General features: G+C 45.5%; 1 protein-coding gene across 1 annotated transcript in view; it reads right to left on the reverse strand.

Moving 5' to 3' along the window:
• Positions 1-458: 458 nt before the first annotated feature.
• Positions 459-21,839, reverse strand: part of LOC134354191 (uncharacterized) — a 48,201-nt gene continuing 26,820 nt past the window's right edge. Inside the window, exons 4-7 of the mRNA XM_063063085.1 lie at positions 18,218-18,395; positions 13,046-13,135; positions 5,835-6,073; positions 459-496 (exon numbers count right to left, since the gene is read on the reverse strand). Coding sequence (XP_062919155.1) covers positions 459-496; positions 5,835-6,073; positions 13,046-13,135; positions 18,218-18,395 — 545 coding nt within the window. The remainder of the gene's footprint in view (positions 497-5,834; positions 6,074-13,045; positions 13,136-18,217; positions 18,396-21,839) is intronic.

Consider the following 21,839-nt stretch of genomic DNA (forward strand, 5'->3'; position numbering starts at 1 on the left):
AGAAGAAAGACAATGTAGCAGAATCTCTTTCAGTTGTGTGTAGTCAACCCTAGAACGTACTCTCGCAACATTTCAATATAGAAGTCGATAAATCAGAATAATGAACAGTACAGCACAGGACCAGGCCCAGCGGCCTTCTATGTTGTGCCGAATCAATTAAATTAGTTATGTAGCCCCCCCGGCAAGCCTCAGGGTCGCTCAGCTCACTGTCGTCTAGGGAAACAGCCCTCGGCCCCGCCAAACTAGGTAATTAGTTTGTGTGGATGCTGTGCGATGTCCCTCACCCCGCCAAGTAACAGACAATACACCAGATACGATTAAATGAATTACCGTTTATAGAGATTACTGGAACTATATAATTAATAGAGATAAAATATAAAAGGAAGATAAAAGGTGCCATACTTATCAAAGCCCAATCTCTTCGTGCACAAACAGTTGGAGCTCGGGACCCTCCTTCTTCACCCTGCATTCCCCGCGGAGCACCTCGACCTGCCGCCTGGAACCAACAACGGTGGTTGACCAGACGCTCCACATGAGTCCGTCTCTGTCTCCTCTCCTTGCCGAACACCCTGGACCTCGGACTCCTGCTCGGGGTCCGACCCCGTTAGCCGACTCACAGCACCTTGTCCATCCTCCCTCTCTCTCTTGCACCTTCTACCCCAAAACCCATGCATCACAATAACTTACAGACACACTAGAAAGAATGACATCTATCCCAATTGGTTTGTTCACCCTCCTATCAGTAACATAATCCAAATAAACTGCCAGCGGGAGGACTTTCTCAGCAGTTAACATAACAAAGAAGCCATTTCAATTATAACAAAATAAAGAAGCCATTTTAATTAGCCTACGCAGTAACATAAAAGAAGAAACCCTTTCCATATCCTTCCAGTTTCCTCACAATCATGTGCCTATCTAAACAACTCTTAACAGTCTCTAAAGTATCTAACTCTACCACCATCTCAGGCAGTGCATTCATAGTCATAGTCATAGTCACACTTTATTAATCCCAGGGGAAATTGGTTTTCATTACAGTTGCTCCATAAATAATAAATAGTAATAGAACCATAGATAGTTAAATAGTAATATGTAAATTATGCCAGGAAATTATGAAATAAATCCAGGACCAGCCTATTGGCTCAGGATGTCTGACCCTCCAAGGGAGGAGTTGTAAAGTTTGATGGCCACAGGCAGGAATGACTTCCTATGACGCTCAGTGCTGCATCTCAGTGGAATGAGTCTCTGGCTGAATGTACTCCTGTGCCCACCCAATACATTATGTAGTGGATGGGAGACATTGACCAAGATGGCATGCAACTTAGACAGCATCCTCTTTTCAGACACCATCGTGAGAGAGTCCAGTTCCATCCCTACAACATCACTGGCCTCACGAATGAGTTTGTTGATTCTGTTGGTGTCTGCTACCCTCAGCCTGCTGCCCCAGCACACAACAGCAAACATGATAGCACTGGCCACCACAGACTCGTAGAACATCCTCAGCATCGTCCGGCAGATGTTAAAGGACCTCAGTCTCCTCAGGAAATAGAGACGGCTCTGACCCTTCTTGTAGACAGCCTCAGTGTTCTTTGACCAGTCCAGTTTATTGTCAATTCGTATCCCCAGGTATTTTTAATCCTCCACCATGTCCACACTGGCCCCCTGGATGGAAACAGGGGTCACCGGTACCTTAGCTCTCCTCAGGTCTACCACCAGCTCCTTAGTCTTTTTCACATTAAGCTGCAGATAATTCTGCTCACACCATGTGACAAAGTTTCCTACTGTATTCCTGTACTCAGCCTCATCTCCCAGGCACCTATTACCCTCTGTGTAAAATACTTGCCTCTCACATCTCCTTTGAAATTATCCCCTCTCACCTTAAATGCATGTCCTCTAGTATTAGACATTTCAACCCTCAGAAATGATATTTCAGTGCTTTAAAAGGGATAGAGAGGGCAGAAAAAGAGGAGGAGGGATAGCATTACTGGTCAGGGATACTATTACAGCTACAGAAAGGGTGGGTAATATAGCAGGATCCTCTTTTGAGTCAATATGGGTGGAAGTTAGGAACAGGAAGGGAGCAGTTACTCTACTGGGGGTATTCTATAGGTCCCCTGGTAGCAGCAGAGATACAGAGGAGCAGATTGGGAGGCAGATTTTGGAAAGGTGCAAGAATAACAGGGTTGTTATCATGGGTGACTTTAACTTCCCTAATATTGATTGGCACCTGATTAGTTCCAAGGGTTTAGATGGGGCAGAATTTGTTAAGTGTGTCCAGGATGGATTCCTGTCACAGTATGTGGACAGGCTGACCAGGGGGAAAGCCATACTAGATCTAGTACTAGGTAATGAACCGGGTCAGGTCACAGATCTCTCAGTGGGTGAGCATCTGGGGGACAGTGACCACCGCTCCCTGGCCTTTATAATTATCATAGAAAAGGATAGAATCAAAGAGGACAGGAAAATTTTTAATTAGGGAAAGGCAAATTATGAGGCTATAAGGCTAGAACTTGCGGGTGTGAATTGGGATGATGTTTTTGCAGGGAAATGTACTATGGACATGTGGTCGATGTTTAGAGATGTCTTGCAGGATGTTAGGGATAAATTTGTCCTGGTGAGGAAGATAAAGAATGGTAGGGTGAAGGAACCATGGGTGACAAGTGAGGTGGAAAATCTAGTCAGGTGGAAGAAGGCAGCATACATGAGGTTTAGGAAGCAAAGATCAAATGGGTCTATTGAGGAATATAGGGAAGCAAGAAAGGAGCTTAAGAGGGGGCTGAGAAGAGCAAGAAGGGGGCATGAGAAGGCCTTGGCGAGTAGGGTAAAGGAAAACCCCAAGGCATTCTTCAATTATGTGAAGAACAAAAGGATGACAGGAGTGAAGGTAGGACCGATTAGAGATAAAGGTGGGAAGATGTGCCTGGAGGCTGTGGAAGTGAGCGAGGTCCTCAATGAATACTTCTCTTCGGTATTCACCAATGAGAGGGAACTTGATGACGGTGAGGACAATATGAGTGAGGTTGATGTTCTGGAGCATATTGATATTAAGGGAGAGGAGGTGTCGGAGTTGTTAAAATACATTAGGACAGATAAGTCCCTGGAGCCTGACGGAATATTCCCCAGGCTGCTCCACGAGGTGAGAGAAGAGATTGCTGAGCCTCTGGCTAGGATCTTTATGTCCTCGTTGTCCATGGGAATGGTACCGGAGGATTGGAGGGAGGCGAATGTTGTTCCCTTGTTCAAAAAAGGTAGTAGGGATAGTCCGGGTAATTATAGACCAGTGAGCCTTACGTCTGTGGTGGGAAAGCTGTTGGAAAAGATTCTTAGAGATAGGATATACAGGCATTTAGAGAATCATGGTCTGATCAGGGACAGTCAGCTGGCTTTGTGAAGGGCAGATCGTGTCTGACAAGCCTGATAGAGTTCTTTGAGGAGGTGACCAGGCATATAGATGAGGGTAGTGCAGTGGATGTGATCTATACGGATTTTAGTAAGGCATTTGATAAGGTTCCACACAGTAGGCTTATTCAGAAAGTTAGAAGGCATGGGATCCAGAGAAGTTTGGCCAGGTGGATTCAGAATTGGCTTGCCTGCAGAAGGCAGAGGGTCGTAGTGGAGGGAGTACATTCAGATTGGAGGATTGTGACTAGTGGTGTCTCACAAGGATCTGTTCTGAGGACCTCTAATTTTCGTGATTTTTATTAACGACCTGGATGTCGGGGTAGAAGGGTGGGTTGGCAAGTTTGCAGATGACACAAAGGTTGGTGGTGTTGTAGATAGTGTAGAGGATTGTCAAAGATTGCAGAGAGACATTGATAGGATGCAGAAGTGGGCTGAGAAGTGGCAGATGGAGTTCAACCCAGAGAAGTGTGAGGTGGTACACTTTGGAAGGACAAACTCCAAGGCAGAGTACAAAGTAAATGGCAGAATACTTGGTAGTGTGGAGGAGCAGAGGGATCGTGGGGTACATGTCCACAGATCCCTGAAAGTTGCCTCACAGGTGGATAGGGTAGTTAAGAAAGCTTATGGGGTGTTAGCTTTCATAAGTCGAGGGATAGAGTTTAAGAGTCGCGATGTAATGATGCAGTTCTATAAAACTCTGGTTAGGCCACACTTGGAGTACTGTGTCCAGTTCTGGTCACCTCACTTTAGGAAGGATGTGGAAGCATTGGAAAGGGTACAGAGGAGATTTACCAGGATGCTGCCTGGTTTAGAAAGTATGCATTATGATCAGAGATTAAGGGAGCTAGGGCTTTACTCTTTGGAGAGAAGGAGGATGAGAGGAGACATGGTAGAGGTGTACAAGATAATAAGAGGAATAGATAGAGTGGATAGCCAGCGCCTCTTCCCCAGGGCACCACTGCTCAATACAAGAGGACATGGCTTTAAGGTAAGGGGTGGGAAGTTGAAGGGGGATATCAGAGGAAGGTTTTTTACTCAGAGAGTGGTTGGTGCGTGGAATGCACTGCCTGAGTCAGTGGTGGAGGCAGATACACTAGTGAAGTTTAAGAGACTACTAGACAGGTATATGGAGGAATCAAAGGTGGGGGCTTATATGGGAGGCAGGGTTTGAGGGTCGGCACAACATTGTGCGCCGAAGGGCCTGTACTGTGCTGTACTATTCTATGTTCTATATTGTTTATCTACTCTCTATGCCTCTCATAATCTTATAAACCTCTATCAGATCTCCCCTCAGCCTCCAATGTTCCAGAGAAAACAACCTAAGTTTATCCAGCCTTTCGTTATAGCACATGCCCTCTAATCCAGGAAGAATTCTGGTGGACCTCTCCTGCACTCTCAACATCCTTCCTGTAATAGGTTGATCAGAACTGTATGCAATATTCCAGATGCAGCCTAACTAGAGTTTTATAAAGCTGCAACACAACTTCCTGACTTTTCATCTCAGTGCCTCGACTAATAAAGGCGAGCATGCCCTACGCCTTCTTAACCACCCTCTCAAGCTGGCTTCCGGTCCACATCCATAAATCCCTGAAAGTTGCTGCGCAAGTTGACAGGATGGTTATGTTAGGAGACACTCCCATCCACGCCAGCTTCCGGGACTCAGACGCTCTAACTCTCCAGAGTATAGATATCTGGCGCAGCCCCTTTAAGGGATCAGGACCATCCCGCTAAATGGCAATCATGTTTTGGGCGCCAAGAATTGACTATTTAAAGAGAACCTGAAGTGAGGTTTGGTGCTCATTCGTATGCCTAACTAGGACTATCATCTAGCTTTTGCGTTCAGTTCTTAATCCAGTTTGATACCTTGCCTCAATCCTTGCTTTGGATACTCCAGCATCTGGGTCCAAACCAACCTCATCAAGGGCTGTCATCTAGGTGAAGAAAGTGTACCGAGTGTTGGCCTTCAGCAGTCAGTGAACTGAGTTCAAGAGCCATGAGGTAAAGCTGCAGCTCTATAAAACTGAAAAGTCAGCATACAGAGTGCAGGTAGAGAGGCTTGTCAAATGGTGAAACAACAACAAGCTGACTCTCAAAGTGGACTACTGAAGAGGTGATTATGGACACAGGTCAACCACTCTCCATTGCTCATCAATGGCTCTGCCTTGGAGAGAGTGAAGAGCATAAAGTTCCTTGGTGTGCACATCGCAGATAATCTAACCTGGGCCAACAATATCTCCTCATTAGTCAAGCAGGCACAGCAGCATCTACACATTTGAAGAAGATTGAATCATGCAAGTCTGCCCGTCCCATCTAGCAACGTTTTACAGGAGCACCATCAAGAGTGTCCTGTCTGGCTGCATCATTGTGGTGTGGAAGCTGCAAGTCTTCGAACCACAAGACCCCGCAGAGCACAGTAAATGGAGGGCTGAGCCTACCGAAGTTGGAGGTGCTGATACCGATAGCCGTGATCAGGAAAAGGCTGGCGTTGGAGCTCTCGAAGGACAGGGTTATCGGAGCGTCGTTCACCATGGCCGGCGAGGACAACCAGGCAAAAATCAAGAGTCTGGCTAGTCTCCAAGTGCTGAAGGATGTCATGGGAGAGGAGGGGTTCGACATCCGACCATACATGGTGGAGAGGAAGCGGCTGAGAGGATCACCAGGGTCACTCTTGCCCCTATTTACGAGGAGTATTGTAGATGAAGGGCCCAAAGCATTGTTGAGGATCCCTACCACTCATCCCACAATCTCTTTGACCCACTACCATGAGGAAGAAGGTACAGAAGCAACAGGACTAAGACAGCCAGACTGGGTAACAGCTTCTTCCTTCAGGCTGTGAGACTAATGAATACTCTGCCATTACCTAGGTCTCGTCACTGAGATAGTGAGCTGTTTACTGTTCAGCTGTACTGTGCACTACACGCATTTTGAATTATATTTCATTAACTTATTTACAGTATAATATTTTGGTTTACATTCTGTGTGTGATATATATAGTGTGAGTGCATTGTAGCCCAGAGAAACATTGTTTCATTGGGTTGTATATATGTATTGTGGGTGACCGTGGTCCAGAGGAACGTTGTTTCATTGGGTTGTATATATGTATTGTGGGTGACCGTGGTGCAGAGGAACGTTGTTTCATTGGGTTGTATATATGTATTGTGGGTGACCGTGGTGCAGAGGAACGTTGTTTCATTGGGTTGTATATATGTATTGTGGGTGACCGTGGTGCAGAGGAACGTTGTTTCATTGGGTTGTATATATGTATTGTGGGTGACCGTGGTGCAGAGGAACGTTGTTTCATTGGGTTGTATATATGTATTGTGGGTGACTGTGGTCCAGAGGAACGTTGTTTCCTTGGGTTGTATATACATATATATATTGTGGGTGACAGTGGTCCAGAGGAACATTGTTTTGTTTGGTTGTATATATGTATTGTGGGTGACCGTGGTCCAGAAGAACGTTGTTTCGTTGGGTTGTATATATGTATTGTGGGTGACCGTGGTCCAGAGGAACGTTGTTTCATTGGGTTGTATATATGTATTGTGGGTGACCGTGGTCCAGAGGAATGTTGTTTCCTTGGGTTGTATATATATATAGAAACATAGAAACATAGAAACATAGAAAATAGGTGCAGGAGTAGGCCATTCGGCCCTTTGAGCCTGCACCGCCATTTATTATGATCATGGCTGATCATCCAACTCAGAACCCAGCCTTCCCTTCATACCCGCCGACCCCTGTAGCCACAAGGGCCATATCTAACTCCCTCTTAAACATAGCCAATGAACTGGCCTCAACAGTTTGCTGTGGCAGAGAATTCCACAGATTCACCACTCTCTGTGTGAAGAAGTTTTTCCTAATCTCGGTCCTAAAAGGCTTCCCCTCTATCCTCAAACTGTGACCCCTCGTTCTGGACCTCCCCAACATCGGGAACAATCTTCCCGCATCTAGCCTGTCCAATCCCTTTAGGATCTTATACGTTTCAATCAGATCCCCCCTCAATCTTCTAAATTCCAACGAGTACAAGCCCAGTTCATCCAGTCTTTCTTCATATGAAAGACCTGCCATCCCAGGAATCAATCTGGTGAACCTTCTTTGTACTCCCTCTATGGCAAAGATGTCTTTCCTCAGATTAGGAGACCAAAACTGCACACAATACTCCAGGTGTGGTCTCACCAAGGCCTTGTACAACTGCAGTAGTACCTCCCTGCTCCTGTACTCGAATCCTCTCGCTATAAATGCCAGCATACAGTTCGCCTTTTTCACCGCCTGCTGTACCTGCATGCCCACTTTCAATGACTGGTGTATAATGACACCCAGGTCTCGTTGCACCTCCCCTTTTCCTAATCGGCCACCATTCAGATAATAATCTGTTTTCCTATTTTTGCCACCAAAGTGGATAACTTCACATTTATCCACATTAAATTGCATCTGCCATGAGTTTGCCCACTCACCCAACCTATCCAAGTCACCCTGCATCCTCTTAGCATCCTCCTCACTGCTAACACTGCCACCCAGCTTCGTGTCATCCGCAAACTTGGAGATGCTGCATTCAATTCCCTCATCCAAGTCATTAATATATATTGTAAACAACTGGGGTCCCAGCACTGAGCCTTGCGGTACCCCACTAGTCACCGCCTGCCATTCTGAAAAGGTCCCGTTTATTCCCACTCTTTGCTTCCTGTCTGCTAACCAATTCTCCACCCACACCAATACCTTACCCCCAATACCGTGTGCTTTAAGTTTGCACACTAATCTCTTATAATCTCTATATATATATTGTGGGTGACGGTGCTCCAGAGGAACATTGTTTTGTTTGGTTGTATATATATATTGTGGGTGACCATGGTCCAGAGGAACGTTGTTTCGTTGGGTTGTATATATGTATTGTGGGTGACCGTGGTCCAGAAGAACGTTGTTTCGTTGGGTTGTATATATGTATTGTGGGTGACCGTGGTCCAGAGGAACGTTGTTTCATTGGGTTTTATATATGTATTGTGGGTGACCGTGGTCCAGAGGAACGTTGTTTCGTTGGGTTTTATATATGTATTGTGGGTGACCGTGGTCCAGAGGAACATTGTTTCGTTGGGTTGTATATATGTATTGTGGGTGACCATGGTCCAGAAGAACATTGTTTCGTTGGGTTGTATATATGTATTGTGGGTGACCATGGTCCATAGAACCATAGAACCATAGAAACTACAGCACAGAAACAGGCCTTTTGGCCCTTCTTGGCTGTGCCGAACCATTTTCTGCCTAGTCCCACTGACCTGCACACGGACCATATCCCTCCATACACCTCCCATCCATGTATCTGTCCAATTTATTCTTAAATGTTACAAAAGAACCCACATTTACCACCTCGTCTGGCAGTTCATTCCATACTCCCACCACTCTCTGTGTGAAGAAGCACCTCCGTAATGTTCCCTTTAAACTTTTCCCCCCTCATCCTAAACCCATGTCCTCTGGTTTTTTTCTCCCCTTGCCTCAGTGGAAAAAGCCTGCTTGCATTCACTCTATCTATACCCATCATAATTTTATATACCTCTATCAAATCTCCCCTCATTCTTCTACGCTCCAGGGAATAAAGTCCTAACCTATTCAACCTTTCTCTGTAACTGAGTTTCTCAAGGCCCGGCAACATCCTTGTGAACCTTCTCTGCACTCTTTCAACCTTATTTATATCCTTCCTGTAATTTGGTGACCAAAACTGAACACAATACTCCAGATTCGGCCTCACCAATGCCTTATACAACCTCATCATAACATTCCAGCTCTTATACTCAATACTTTGATTAATAAAGGCCAATGTACCAAAAGCTCTCTTTACGACCCTATCTACCTGTGACGCCACTTTTAGGGAATTTTGTATCTGTATTCCCAGATCCCTCTGTTCCACTGCACTCCTCAGTGCCTTACCATTAACCCTGTATGTTCTACGTTGGTTTGTCCTTCCAACGTGCAATACCTCACACTTGTCAGTATTAAACTCCATCTGCCATTTTTTAGCCCATTATTCCAGTTGGTCCAAGTCCCTCTGCAGGCTCTGAAAACCTTCCTCACTGTCTACTACACCTCCAATCTTTGTATCATCAGCAAACTTGCTGATCCAATTTACCACATTGTCATCCAGATCATTGATATAGATGACAAATAACAATGGACCCAGCACTGATCCCTGTGGCACACCACTAGTCACAGGCCTCCACTCAGAGAAGCAATTCTCTACCACCACTCTCTAGCTTCTTCCATCGAGCCAATGTCTAATCCAATTTACCACCTCTCCATGTATACCTAGCGACTGAATTTTCCTAACTAACCTCCCATGCGGGACCTTGTCAAAGGCCTTACTGAAGTCCATGTAGACAATATCCACTGCCTTCCCTTCATCCACTTTCCTGGTAACCTCCTCGAAAAACTCCAACAGATTGGTCAAACATGACCTACCATGCACAAAGCCATGTTGACTCTCCCTAATAAGTCCCAGTCTATCCAAATGCTTGTAGATTCTGTCTCTTAGTACTCCCTCCAATAAATTACCTACTACCGATGTTAAACTTACTGGCCTATAATTTCCCGGATTACTTTTCGATCCTGTTTTAAACAACAGAACAACATAAGCCACTCTCCAATCCTCCGGCACCCCACCTGTAGACAACGACATTTTAAATATTTCTGCCAGGGCCCCCGCAATTTCAACACTAGTTTCCTTCAAGGTCCGAGGGAACACCCTGTCAGGTCCCGGGGATTTATCCACTTTAATTTTCCTCAAGGCAGCAAGGACCTCCTCCTTTTCGATCTGTACAGTTTCCATGATCTCACTACTTGATTCCTTTAATTCCATAGACTTCATGCCAGTTTCCTTAGTAAACACAGATGCAAAAAACCTATTTAAGATCTCCCCCATTTCCTTTGGTTCCGCACATAGCCGACCACTCTGATCTTCAAGAGGACCAATTTTATCCCTTACAATCCTTTTGCTCTTAATATACCTGTAAAAGCTCTTTGGATTATCCTTCACTTTGACTGCCAAGGCAACCTCATGTCTTCTTCTAGCCCTCCTGATTTCTTTCTTTCCAGAGGAACGTTATTTTGTTTGGTTGTATATATGTATTGTGGGTGACCGTGGTCCAGAGGAACATTGTTTCATTGGGTTGTATATATGTATTGTGGGTGACCATGGTCCAGAGGAACGTGGTTTTGTTTGGTTGTATATATGTATTGTGGGTGATCGTGGTCCAGAGGAACATTGTTTCATTGGGTTGTATAAATGTATTGTGAGTGACCGTGGTCCAGAGGAACGTTGTTTCATTGGATTGTATATATTTATTGTGGGTGACCGTGGTCCAGAGGAATGTTGTTTCATTGGGTTGTATATATGTATTGTGGGTGACCGTGGTCCAGAGGAACATTGTTTTGTTTGGTTGTATATATGTATTGTGGGTGACCGTGGTCCAGAGGAATGTTGTTTCATTTGGTTGTATATATGTATTGTGGGTGACCGTGGTCCAGAGGAACGTTGTTTCATTGGGTTGTATATATGTATTGTGGGTGACCGTGGTCCAGAGGAACGTTGTTTTGTTTGGTTGTATATATGTATATTGGGTGACCGTGGTCCAGAGGAACATTGTTTTGTTTGGTTGTATATATGTATTGTGGGTGACCGTGGTCCAGAGGAACGTTGTTTCATTGGGTTGTATATATGTATTGTGGGTGACCGTGGTGCAGAGGAACATTGTTTTGTTTGGTTGTACTCTATATAAGTATTGTGGGTGACCGTGGTCCAGAGGAACATTGTTTTGTTTGGTTGTATTCTATATAAGTATTGTGGGTACACCATGGTCCAGAGCAACATTTGGTTGTATATATGTACAGTCAGATGACAATAAACTTGGCATTGAACTTGACTTAAACTTAAACTTGGAGTTCATTTCCGGTTGCCTCATTATAGGAAGACTGTGGAAGCTTTAGAAAGGGTGCAGAGGAGATTTCCCAAGATGCTGCCTGGATTAGAGAGCATGTCTTATGAGCAAAGGTTGGATAAGCTTTGAGTTTTCTCTTTGGAGCACAGCAGAATGATAAGTGACTTGCCAGAGGTGTACAAGATGATAAGAGGCATAGATCGAGTGGACAGCCAGAGACTTTTTCCAAGGGAAGAAGTGGCTAATAGAAGGAGGCATAATTTTAAGGCAACTGGAGGAAAGTATAGGGGGATGTCAGAAGTAGGATTTTTACATAGTGAGTGCTGGGTGCGTAGAACACACTGCCAGGGGCAGTGGTGGAGACAAATACATTAGGGGTATTTAAGGGACCCCTAGATAGTCAAATGGATGATAGAAAAATGGAGAGCTATGTGGGTGGAAAGGGTTAGATTAATCTTAGAGGAGGTTAAAAGATCAGCACAACATTGTGGGCTGAAGGGCCTGTACGGCGCTCTGTTCCAAGCTACAGAAATTATATATTTAACACAGAAATTTACCAGCAGGAATACTAATGGCTCATCCTATGACTAGGCAATACTTTATTGCTACATTCCATGCAGTAGAACAGTTGTTAAAACAAAAAATCTAATTAAGAATCAACACAAAATTATTATCTATGGAAAATTAGTTCAACAGACCTAAGCAAGTCTTGGAACTTAAGAACAAAGAACACTATGCTCTACTGTTCCAAGTACTAAAGTTCTAAATTCCTGATTTACTGAACAAGAGCTAAGAACAGGACTGTGTGATTTTTATCTGGCACTGCTTGAAGGAGTGAGCATATGGGGTACTTACAGCAGCAGAAGTCAGATAGGACAACTGGCGAAGGGTAATGTGCTCCAATAAGTGACATCTAGTCCCTTACGGACTTATGGAGAAGAGGAGTTATAAGCCGTGTCTTCCCCCTCTCATTATGGGCAATGTGAGATCGCTGGGTAATAAAATGGAGTCAGAGAACATTTCAGGAGAGCAGTGTTATGTGTTTTACTGAAATGTGGCTACATGAGGACATACCCGACCAAAACGTTTCCATAGAGGGCTTCCAGACCGTTCGGGCTGACCGTAAGTGCACTGAGAGTGGTAAGCATAAAGGAGGGGGCCTTGCTGTTCTGGTTAACAACAGATGGTGCATTCCTGGTCATATTACGATCAAGGAATGTGTTTGTAGCCCGGGTATTGAACTTTTTGCTGTTGGACTCTGGCCATATTTCACCGAGATACAACACTGGGCGTCATGGAGGTTGTTCCTGCCTGTGGCCATCGAACTTTGCAGCTCCTCCCGTGGAGGGTCAGACATCCTGAGCCATAGGCTGGTCCTGGACTTATTTCCATCTGGCATAGTTTGCATTTTATTGTTTGATTGTTTGTGGGTTTTGTATTGCTATATTTATGCTATATTCTTGGTTGGTGCGGCTGTAATGAATCTCAATTTCCCTCGGGATCAATAAAGTATATCTATCTATCTATCTTAATGTTCAAGAACGTTGCATCAGAAAGATGTGCTGACTTCCTTCATAAACCCTCCAGGGCCAAAACCTCAACTTTGAGTACATGTTATTTCACCCATAAAATCTCCCAGCATCAGCTATTTGTAATTGAGAAAAGTTTGAGTAGCTATTCCCTTAATTTTCCTCATTCCAGGGAGAAATCCGGCAGTTAACACACACCCAACTGTGTCTTCTGTATTCCACTTACCCTCTGTCGATTGAAGTCTGGGATTCTCTCTCAGATTCAGAGATGCTTTTTCATCTGATGGCCTGTGAGTTAAGCAACAAAGAGTGAAATAAGAGAAAAATCAGACAGTTAATATCAGACAGTCATAGGATAAGTTCAGGCCTTTCGACCCACAATGTTATGCCAACTTACAAAGGTCTACTTCATGATAAATCTACCCCTTCCCTCCGACTCAGCCCATAACCTCTATTTTTCTTACATCCATGTGCCTATCTAAAAGTCTTCTAAATGTCTCTAATGAACCTGCCTCGACCACCACGTCAGGCAGCGTGTTCCTTCCAGGCACCCACCACTCTCACAGTAAAAACCTCGCTTGGAAATTTTCTCTGTCCTTTCCTCCAACCACCTCTGATGGGGAACTCTGGTGAAATTTTATTCACCTGAAAAAATTCACCTTTCATAATTCACTGGCATAATTTACATATTACATATTACTATTTAACTATTTATCATTTTATTACTATTTATTATTTATGGTGCAACTGTAACGAAAACCAGTTTCCCCCGGGATCAATAAAGTATGACTATGACTATGACTAAGACTATGAAAATGTGAGAATGTGGAGTCAGTATTCCAAGGAGAGACACCGCCTGCTGCCAGCAGAGGTGTGTCCTGGCCGGAGGCAACCATGGTCCAACCTCGTAGCAGGTCCTGATAGAAACTGGGCAGGCCCTACAGTGCAACGTGGTGGACACCTGCCAACGGCAACCGTGTCCTAATGTTTATTTTTACAGAAGTATGTTTATTGGAACTTTATATTATTATAGTACTACATCAAAAACACAGACAATAACAATGTCTAAAACACTGTAAATTCAAATATTCCCATCCCTATCCGGGACAATAAAATGTCGACTCTTTCTTCCTTACCATTACCATAGATGGTGCCTGACCTGCTGAGTTCCTCCAGCATTTTGTGTGTTGCTCAGGATTTCCAGCTTCTGCAGAATCTCTTGCGTTTAGGATGATAATTATTCCCCTGCGGTGCCCAATGGTCCCAAAACACCTTCACGGTCCCCATGGACACAGTGTGTCCCCTTTCCGTGGTTACCCAGGCACGCACTTACCCCAGGATATTGCCGGGCTGAACCTTCCACTGCCCACCTCCTTAGCTAATTTGATTCAAGATTCAAAATTGTTTAATGTCATTTCCAATACAGAAGTGTAAAGGAGAATGAAATTGTTACTCCGGATCTGATGCAGCCCAAAAAAATCACAATTAGATAAAAAACACAATAAAAATAAATAAATGAGATAGCTTATATACATAGATTGACTGTGTCCATAAAGTGATGCTAGTCTATACGTAAGGTGACTGACAGGAAATGATAAAGTAGTGGTGTTTGGGGGTGTGGAGGGGTGGGTTAGTGGGTGGAGGTGTTGATCAGCCTTACTGCTTGGGGAAAGTAACTGTTTTTGAGTCTGGTGGTCCTGGTGTGGATGCTACATAGCCTCCTCCCTGATGGGAGTGGGACAAACAATCCATGAGCAGGATGGGTGGGTTCCCTGCATGATGTTACTGGGTTTTTACAGCACCTTTCTGTACATCTGTCCTTGATGGTAGGTAGGCTGGGGCCAGTGATGCGTTGGGCAGTTTTAGCTACCCGTTGTCGAGCCTTCCTGTCTGCCACAGTGCAGTTTCTGTACCAAACAGTGATGCAGCTTGCTAGGGTGCTCTCTAAAGCACATCCGTAGGATGACATGAATATAGATGTACAAAGTCCAGCTCTCTTCACCCTCCTCAGAAAGTAAAGGCATTGGCCAGCTCTCTTGACTGTTCAAAGTGTGTTTTAGGAATGTGTTTGAAACTGGAGAAAGCCTACTGGGACATTCTCCCCCCACCCCCACTGGATGACCATACATAAATGGGTTGGGGCTAAAATTCAGTGAGAAATGGAGGAGCAGCCCCACAGATGTGCAAATAAGGGCTGCGGGCCGCGGGCTGCGGGCCCACGCACCCCATGTCCATATGGTCTCTTCTAGACTGTAGAAGCGGCAGTCGGCTGAGTGAAGCAGCAACACCTCACATTCTGTATCAGCCTCCAACCTGATGGCATGAACAGTATTTTCTCCAACCTCCGGTAATTTTGTCCCTCCCCCTTCCCTCTTCTTCTATTCCCCATTATGGCCTCTTACCTCTTCTCCTCACTTGCCTATCACCCCCCCCTCCAGTTCCACTCTTCCTTCCCATTTCCCCATGGTCCACTCGCCTCTCTTATCAGATCCCTTTTTCTTCTCCTTTTAAATTTTCCACCTATCACCCCCAGCTTCTTACTTCATCCCCACACACCCACCTGTCACCCTCCAGCTTGTCCTCTTTCCCCTTCCCCACCTTATTATTCTGGCTTCTTTCCCCTCCCTTTCCAGCCCTGATGAAGGGTCCCAGCCCAGAACATGGACTGTTTACTCATTTCCACAGATACTGCCTGACCTGCTGAGTTCCTCCAGCAGTTTGCGTGTGTGATGCTCTGGATTTCCAGCATCTGCAGAATCTCTTGTGTTTGTCATAGGCGGCTGGGAGATAAGGCACAAAGTAAAGAATCTGTTGCAGCACCCTCCACCCCAGGTCCCCAATGTACAAGCAAAGGACACCCAGATAAAGGCACTTCCAGTGGAGACCCTCCTTGCTCCCAGGTGGAAAGGCCAACTGCTCTGGCATGTCAGGACAGTAAACAAAGGTAGGAAGTGGGTAGCGTGGAGCAGTAGCCCATACTGGTACCTCCTACCTGCATCTCTCACAGGACAGTAGGTGTTGATGTGACACGGCTCAAGTTGTGTGAGACCAGCTCCCAGATTAGATTCCAGAGCCCGATTCCAATGAGCAGCTCCTGCTGAGCAGGGGCAGACTCAGCCAGAATCACTCCACACACCCAAGCCTCACCAACGTCGATAAGGTTGGAAAGGGGCGGGCCATTCTCTCAGCCGGGACACCACCCACCAGCAGCAGAGTATTGGTTAGAGGCAACCGCGTTAGTAGGTCCTGATAAAGCTGGGCGCCCGCCACAGAGTAACATGGCTGATGCCCACCCGTGTCTCTTCAGAGAAAGTGTGTCACCAACATGCCACCTGGGAGGGTACTCGGCATACAGAGATCTCTGCGGGGTCCCAAGTCAGACACCCACCAGCCATGTATGTACACACCCAATGTACTGCGACCCTGACATTTTGAGAATACTAGAGCCCTGTTACTTCCTGCCAGTGCAATTTCCCTCAATAGTGTACTGCAACTGAGTTGAAGTCACTAGAACTGGAGATGAACACATCATCGCAACACATCACTGGCACCAGCCTACCTGCCATCAAGGACATACATACAGAAAGGAGCCAGAAAAAGGCCGGTAACATCATGGAGGATCCTACCCACTCTGTTTGTCCCACTCCCATCTGTAGAGAGTCATAGTAAAGCAAGACCTTTGAAGTAAGACCACTGGAGATTCCCCTGCTTTTCCGGAAAGGTCTTCTTAAAACAGGGGGATGCTGGAGACACACGAAATAACAAAAGAATGTGAAACATACCCATAAACTACGGCTCAGTTGTCTTCACTATATTCAAAATATCATCAGCTGTCTGCTTGAAGTTTAACACCTCTATCATCATTACTAACTTCAAAATATCATCAACTATCACTTGAAGTTTCAATTGACTTTTAACATCTCTATTATCTTTACTAACTTCAAAACCCAATCAGCTGTATGCTTGAAGTTTTGATAGACTTTTAACACCTCTATTGTGAATGGTGATTGATCTTGCAAGTCAGGAATTCAAAGTTCATAGTTCAAAGGTTCATTTATTATCAAAGTATACAACTCTGAGATTCTCCTTCTCCAGATAGTCACAAAACCAAGAATGAAAAAGAATGGCAACACATTCATCAACCCCAAACCCTTCTTCCCACACAAAATGTAACAAGGACAGATACCCCTCTCCCCAGTCAAAAAGCAAAAATGCAATAAGAATATTGACCCCCCCATACCCCCATCTCCTCACACAAATTCCACAAGAACATCAACTGCGCCCCCCCCCCCAAATCCACTCCCCACACAAAAAAACGAGAAAGAATGGGTGGAAAACACAGAATATAGAAAAACTTTAAGACTGAAAACATACAAACATTTACAATTTACAGTGATCAATATCCATACCTGATAAGTCAATTCTAGGTAAAAATAGCAGTTTTCTGCTCATACTTCAGAACATTGTGGGTGACAGGACACAAGTGTACAAGTAAAATAAAAAGGAATGTTTGAGCCATAAGAGTGAGTGTGTACTGGGCCCAGTAATTTTATTATCAGTCATGACAGCTATAGTGATTCTCCTGTAACTGTGAGCAAGTTTCAAACTCCTGGGAGTGCATATCTCACACACCCCTCATGGCCCCAGAAGACATTCTACACAATCAGGAAAGCTCACCAATGTCTCTACTTTCTGAGGAGGCCGAAGGGTCCTTACTCGCTGCTCGGTACGGAAGCTGCTCTGTGGCAGACAGGAAGGCTCTACAACAGGTAGTCAAAACCGCCCATTGCATCACCGGCACCAGCCTACCTGCCATAAAGGACGTATATAGCAAAAGGCGCCACAAAAATGCCAATAATATTATGAAGGATCCCACCCACCCTGCTTATGGACTGTTTGTTCCACTCCCATCAGAGACAAGGCTACATAGCATCCACCCCAGGGCTACCAGACCCAAAAAAAGTAACTTTCTCCAAGCAGTAAGGCTGATCAACACCTCCACCCACTAACCCACCCCTCCACACCCCCAACTACCACTACTTTATCATTTCCTGTCAGTCACCTTATGTACAGACACTCTTGTGCCTAGCGTCACTTTTTGTGTGTGTTACTCTGAAATAAAGTTCTCTTATGCATTTATATTTATTGTGTTTTCATTATTATTGTTTTCTTTATTATATTGTGTTTTTTTGTGTTGCATCAGAGTAATTTGCGTTTAACAATTATTTTGCTGTCCTTTGAAATGACATTAAACAATCTTGAACCCAAGACATTGCCATTTAGGGCTGTGAATGCCTCCCATTATACCATAACTCACACCCAATAGCAGATTCAGATTTCTGTTCTAAGGACTCTGGTTTGCAACATTACCCATCCTGAGTGCAATTTGCGATCCATCTTCTCATTGTTAAATGGAAGCTCCCTCGGTCGACAGCGACATCCTTTCGCTCTGGGTCCAGCATGTTATGTAGCACTTGTAACCTGCCATCTGTGTCTTGTCCTGTCATCTCCCGTAGATACTGAATGATGACTGAAGCCGCAACTCTACCTGGTGGATAAAATAAAGTGTCTATTGTGTCTGGTGCTCCTGATGCGGCCTCCTCTACACCAGTGAGACCCAACATAGATTGGGGGACCTCTTTATTGAGCACGTTTGCTCTGTCCACTCCAAAACGCGGGATTTCCTCATGGATACCATTTTAATTCTACTTGCCATTCCCATGATGACATGTTAGTCCATAGCCTCCTCTACTGCCAGAACGAGACCACTCTTAGGCTGGAGGAGCAACAGCTCATATTCCGTCTAAGTGGCCTCCAAACTGATGGCATGAACATCAATATCTCTAATTTCTGATAATTTCTTCCACTCCTTCCCTCATTTCCACCCCCATTCTGGCTCCCCTCTCACCTCAGCTCCTCTCCTTACCAACCCATTGGCTCCCTTTGGTGCCCCTCCTACTTCTCTTTCTTCCATGGTCCACTCTCCTCCCCTGTCAGATTCCTTCTTCTCCAGCCCTTTACCTCTTCCCATTGCCTCTCAGCTTCTTATGTCACACCCCTCCCCCAGCCACCTACCTTCCCCCTCACCTGGTCTCACCTATCACCTGAGAGCATGACCTTCTTCCCCTCCCCCACCTTATTTTGCCATTTTCCCCCTACCTTTCTAGTTCTCATGAAGGGTCTCGATCTGAAATATTGACTGTTTATTAATTGCCTGAGTTGCTGAGTTCCTCCAGCACTTTGTGTGTGTACTCTGAAATAAAAGTCTCTGGCTGGCCACTCTATCTGTGTCTCTTATCATCTTGTACACCTCTATCAAGTCAGCTTCCCCTCCTCCTTCACTCTAAAGAGAAAAGCCTTAGCACTCTCAACCTTTCCTCATAAGAAGCACTCTCTAATCCAGGCAGCATCCTGATAAATCTCCTCTGCACCCTCTCTAAAGCTTCCGCATCCTTCCTATAATGAAGAAACCAGAACTGAACACAAAACTCCAAGTATTCCAGAATGTTATTCTCTCTAATATTCATTGTTGGCACGTGGCCAAATGGTTAAGGCATTCGTCTAGTGATTTGAAGGTCGCTAGTTCAAGCCTTGGCTGAGGCAGCGTGTTGTGTCCTTGAGCAAGGCACTTAACCACACATTGCTCTGCGACGACACCGGTGCCAAGCTGTATGGATCCTAATGCCCCTCCCTTGGACAACATCAGTGGCGTGGAGAGGGGAGACTTGCAGCATAGGCAACTGCTGGTCTTCCATGCAACCTTGCCCAGGCCTGCGCCCTGGAAACCTCCCAAGGCGCAAATCCATGGTCTCATGAGACTAACGGATGCCTATTATTATTATTAATATTCATTCAACATTCTGGAATTTCACATCCCACTCCCTCCTCCCTGAACTATACAATGCCCATGTCAATACGGATGGTATTCATTTAGCACTTCGCCTACATCCCCCAGCTCCAAGTGTACACTGCTGTTGTGTGGTACAGAAGCTGCAAGGCATCAGACTGCAGACCCTACACAGCACAGTGAAAACTGCCAAGAGGATCACCAGGGTCTCCCTCCCCCATTATTTGTGACATTTACCAGGAACGTTGCTGAGGAAAGGGTCAAAGCATTGCCGAGGATCCCGGTCACCCATCCCACGATCTCTTTGTCCCACTACTGTCAGGAAGGAGCATCAGGACCCGGACTGCCAGACTGGGTAACAGCTTCTTCCCTCAGGGTGTGAGACTAATGAATACCCTGCCACCACCGAGGTCTCATCATTATGACAATGAGCTGTTCACTGTACTGCTTACCTGTGCCACACATCACGGCACTCCTTTTTGAATTATATTTTATTAATTCATTTATGGTAATATTTTGTTTTATGTTCTGTGTGTAATATATATTTTTGTGGGTACACTGTGGTTTGGAGTAAGGTCGTTTCATTTGGTTGTATATATGTACAGTCAGATGACAGACAGTAAGCCTGAACAATTTTGGACCTTAACAGGTCCAGCTCTCTCCTTGGTTGTTACTTTACCCTTCATATAGCAATAATCTTGTCTGTAAGTGATATTTTGTGTCCCCTCTTTACACTCCTAATTTCTATTTTAATACCACCCCCAATACCTTTCTACACTCCCGGAGGTCTCCCTATTTTGGTCATCCACAGCTGCCACAGGTTCCTTTCATATTCTTCACCCACCGTTGATATCTCTTGATGTTCATGATTTCCTTGGACATGCTGCCTCATCCTGATGGGAGCATGTTAGCTCTGTACACTCTTTAGTTCATGTAGACAAGAAAGCTTACCAGTGCCTCTACTTCCTCAGGAGGCTAAAGAAATTTGTTATGTCCCCTTTGACCTTACCAATTTATATCAATGCACCATAAGCACACAAGCCATTGGAGCAGAATTAGGCCATTCAGCCCACTGGGTCTGCTCTGGCATCCATCATCTGATTTATTATCCCTCTCCTGCCTTCTCCCCATAACCTTTGACGCCCTGACTAATCAAGAGCTGATCCACCTCCGCTTTAAAAAGACCCAATGACTTGGCCTCCACAGCTGTCGGTGGCAATGAATTCCATAGATTCACCAGCCTCTGGCTAAAGAAATTCCTCACCCTTGTTTTAAATGAACATCCCTCAGTTCTGTGCTGTGCCCTCTGGTCCTAGACTCCCCCACTACAGGAAACATCCTCTCCACATCCACTCTATCTAGGCCTTCCAAAATCTGATAGGTTTCAATGAAATTGCCCGCCCCCCCATTCTTCTAAACTCCAGCCAGATGCATCGCGGCTTGGTAAAGCATCTGCTCTGTAAGTGACAGCAAGAAACTGCAGAGAGTTACGGACACGTCTCAGCACATCATGGGTACCAGCCTCCCCTCCATGGACTCTGTCTACAATTCTCATTGCCTCAGTAAAGCAGCCAGCGGAACCAAATACCTCACCTACCCCAGACTCATGATCAGATGGTTAAGATGGTGCCGGTAACTGGCGACTTTGTGCGTGCTCTCCCGAGCAAACTGCCTTCTCCACCATCCTATACCTGAGAAACCCTTCTAAACCTCCAACCTGCTACATCTAGCAAGATCAACAACACCCTGGCGAAGCTACTGACCCAGCTGGAGACCACCACGCCAGAATTGCTTCTTAAACTCCAGACCGCACCTGGACCTGACCAGCAAGGCCCACCACGTTCCCAGAGACCCGCGGCCTGCTACCGTGCTGGAGTGCTTGGAGACACGGTCTATTCCGACCAGCACCTCTCCGGAGCAGACGACCACACAGAAGTGACGGCGGAGACCTCAAGGTGACCCCAGACGCTTCCCCGGAGCGACCACTGTAAAGCCACGTTGGTGGCCATCCACAGCTGCCGGAAGTGAGGCCTCCGGCGCCGACCTCGGAAATCGAGCCCGAGGCTCAGCTGGAGTGGAGGCCTCCGCAACCATGACTCGGCTTAAGGACTTGTTTCAGCCAGGAGCCCGGCCATCCGGGATTAA

This window comes from Mobula hypostoma, chromosome 11 (genome assembly GCF_963921235.1).
Source record: "Mobula hypostoma chromosome 11, sMobHyp1.1, whole genome shotgun sequence".
Taxonomy (NCBI): domain Eukaryota; kingdom Metazoa; phylum Chordata; class Chondrichthyes; order Myliobatiformes; family Myliobatidae; genus Mobula; species Mobula hypostoma.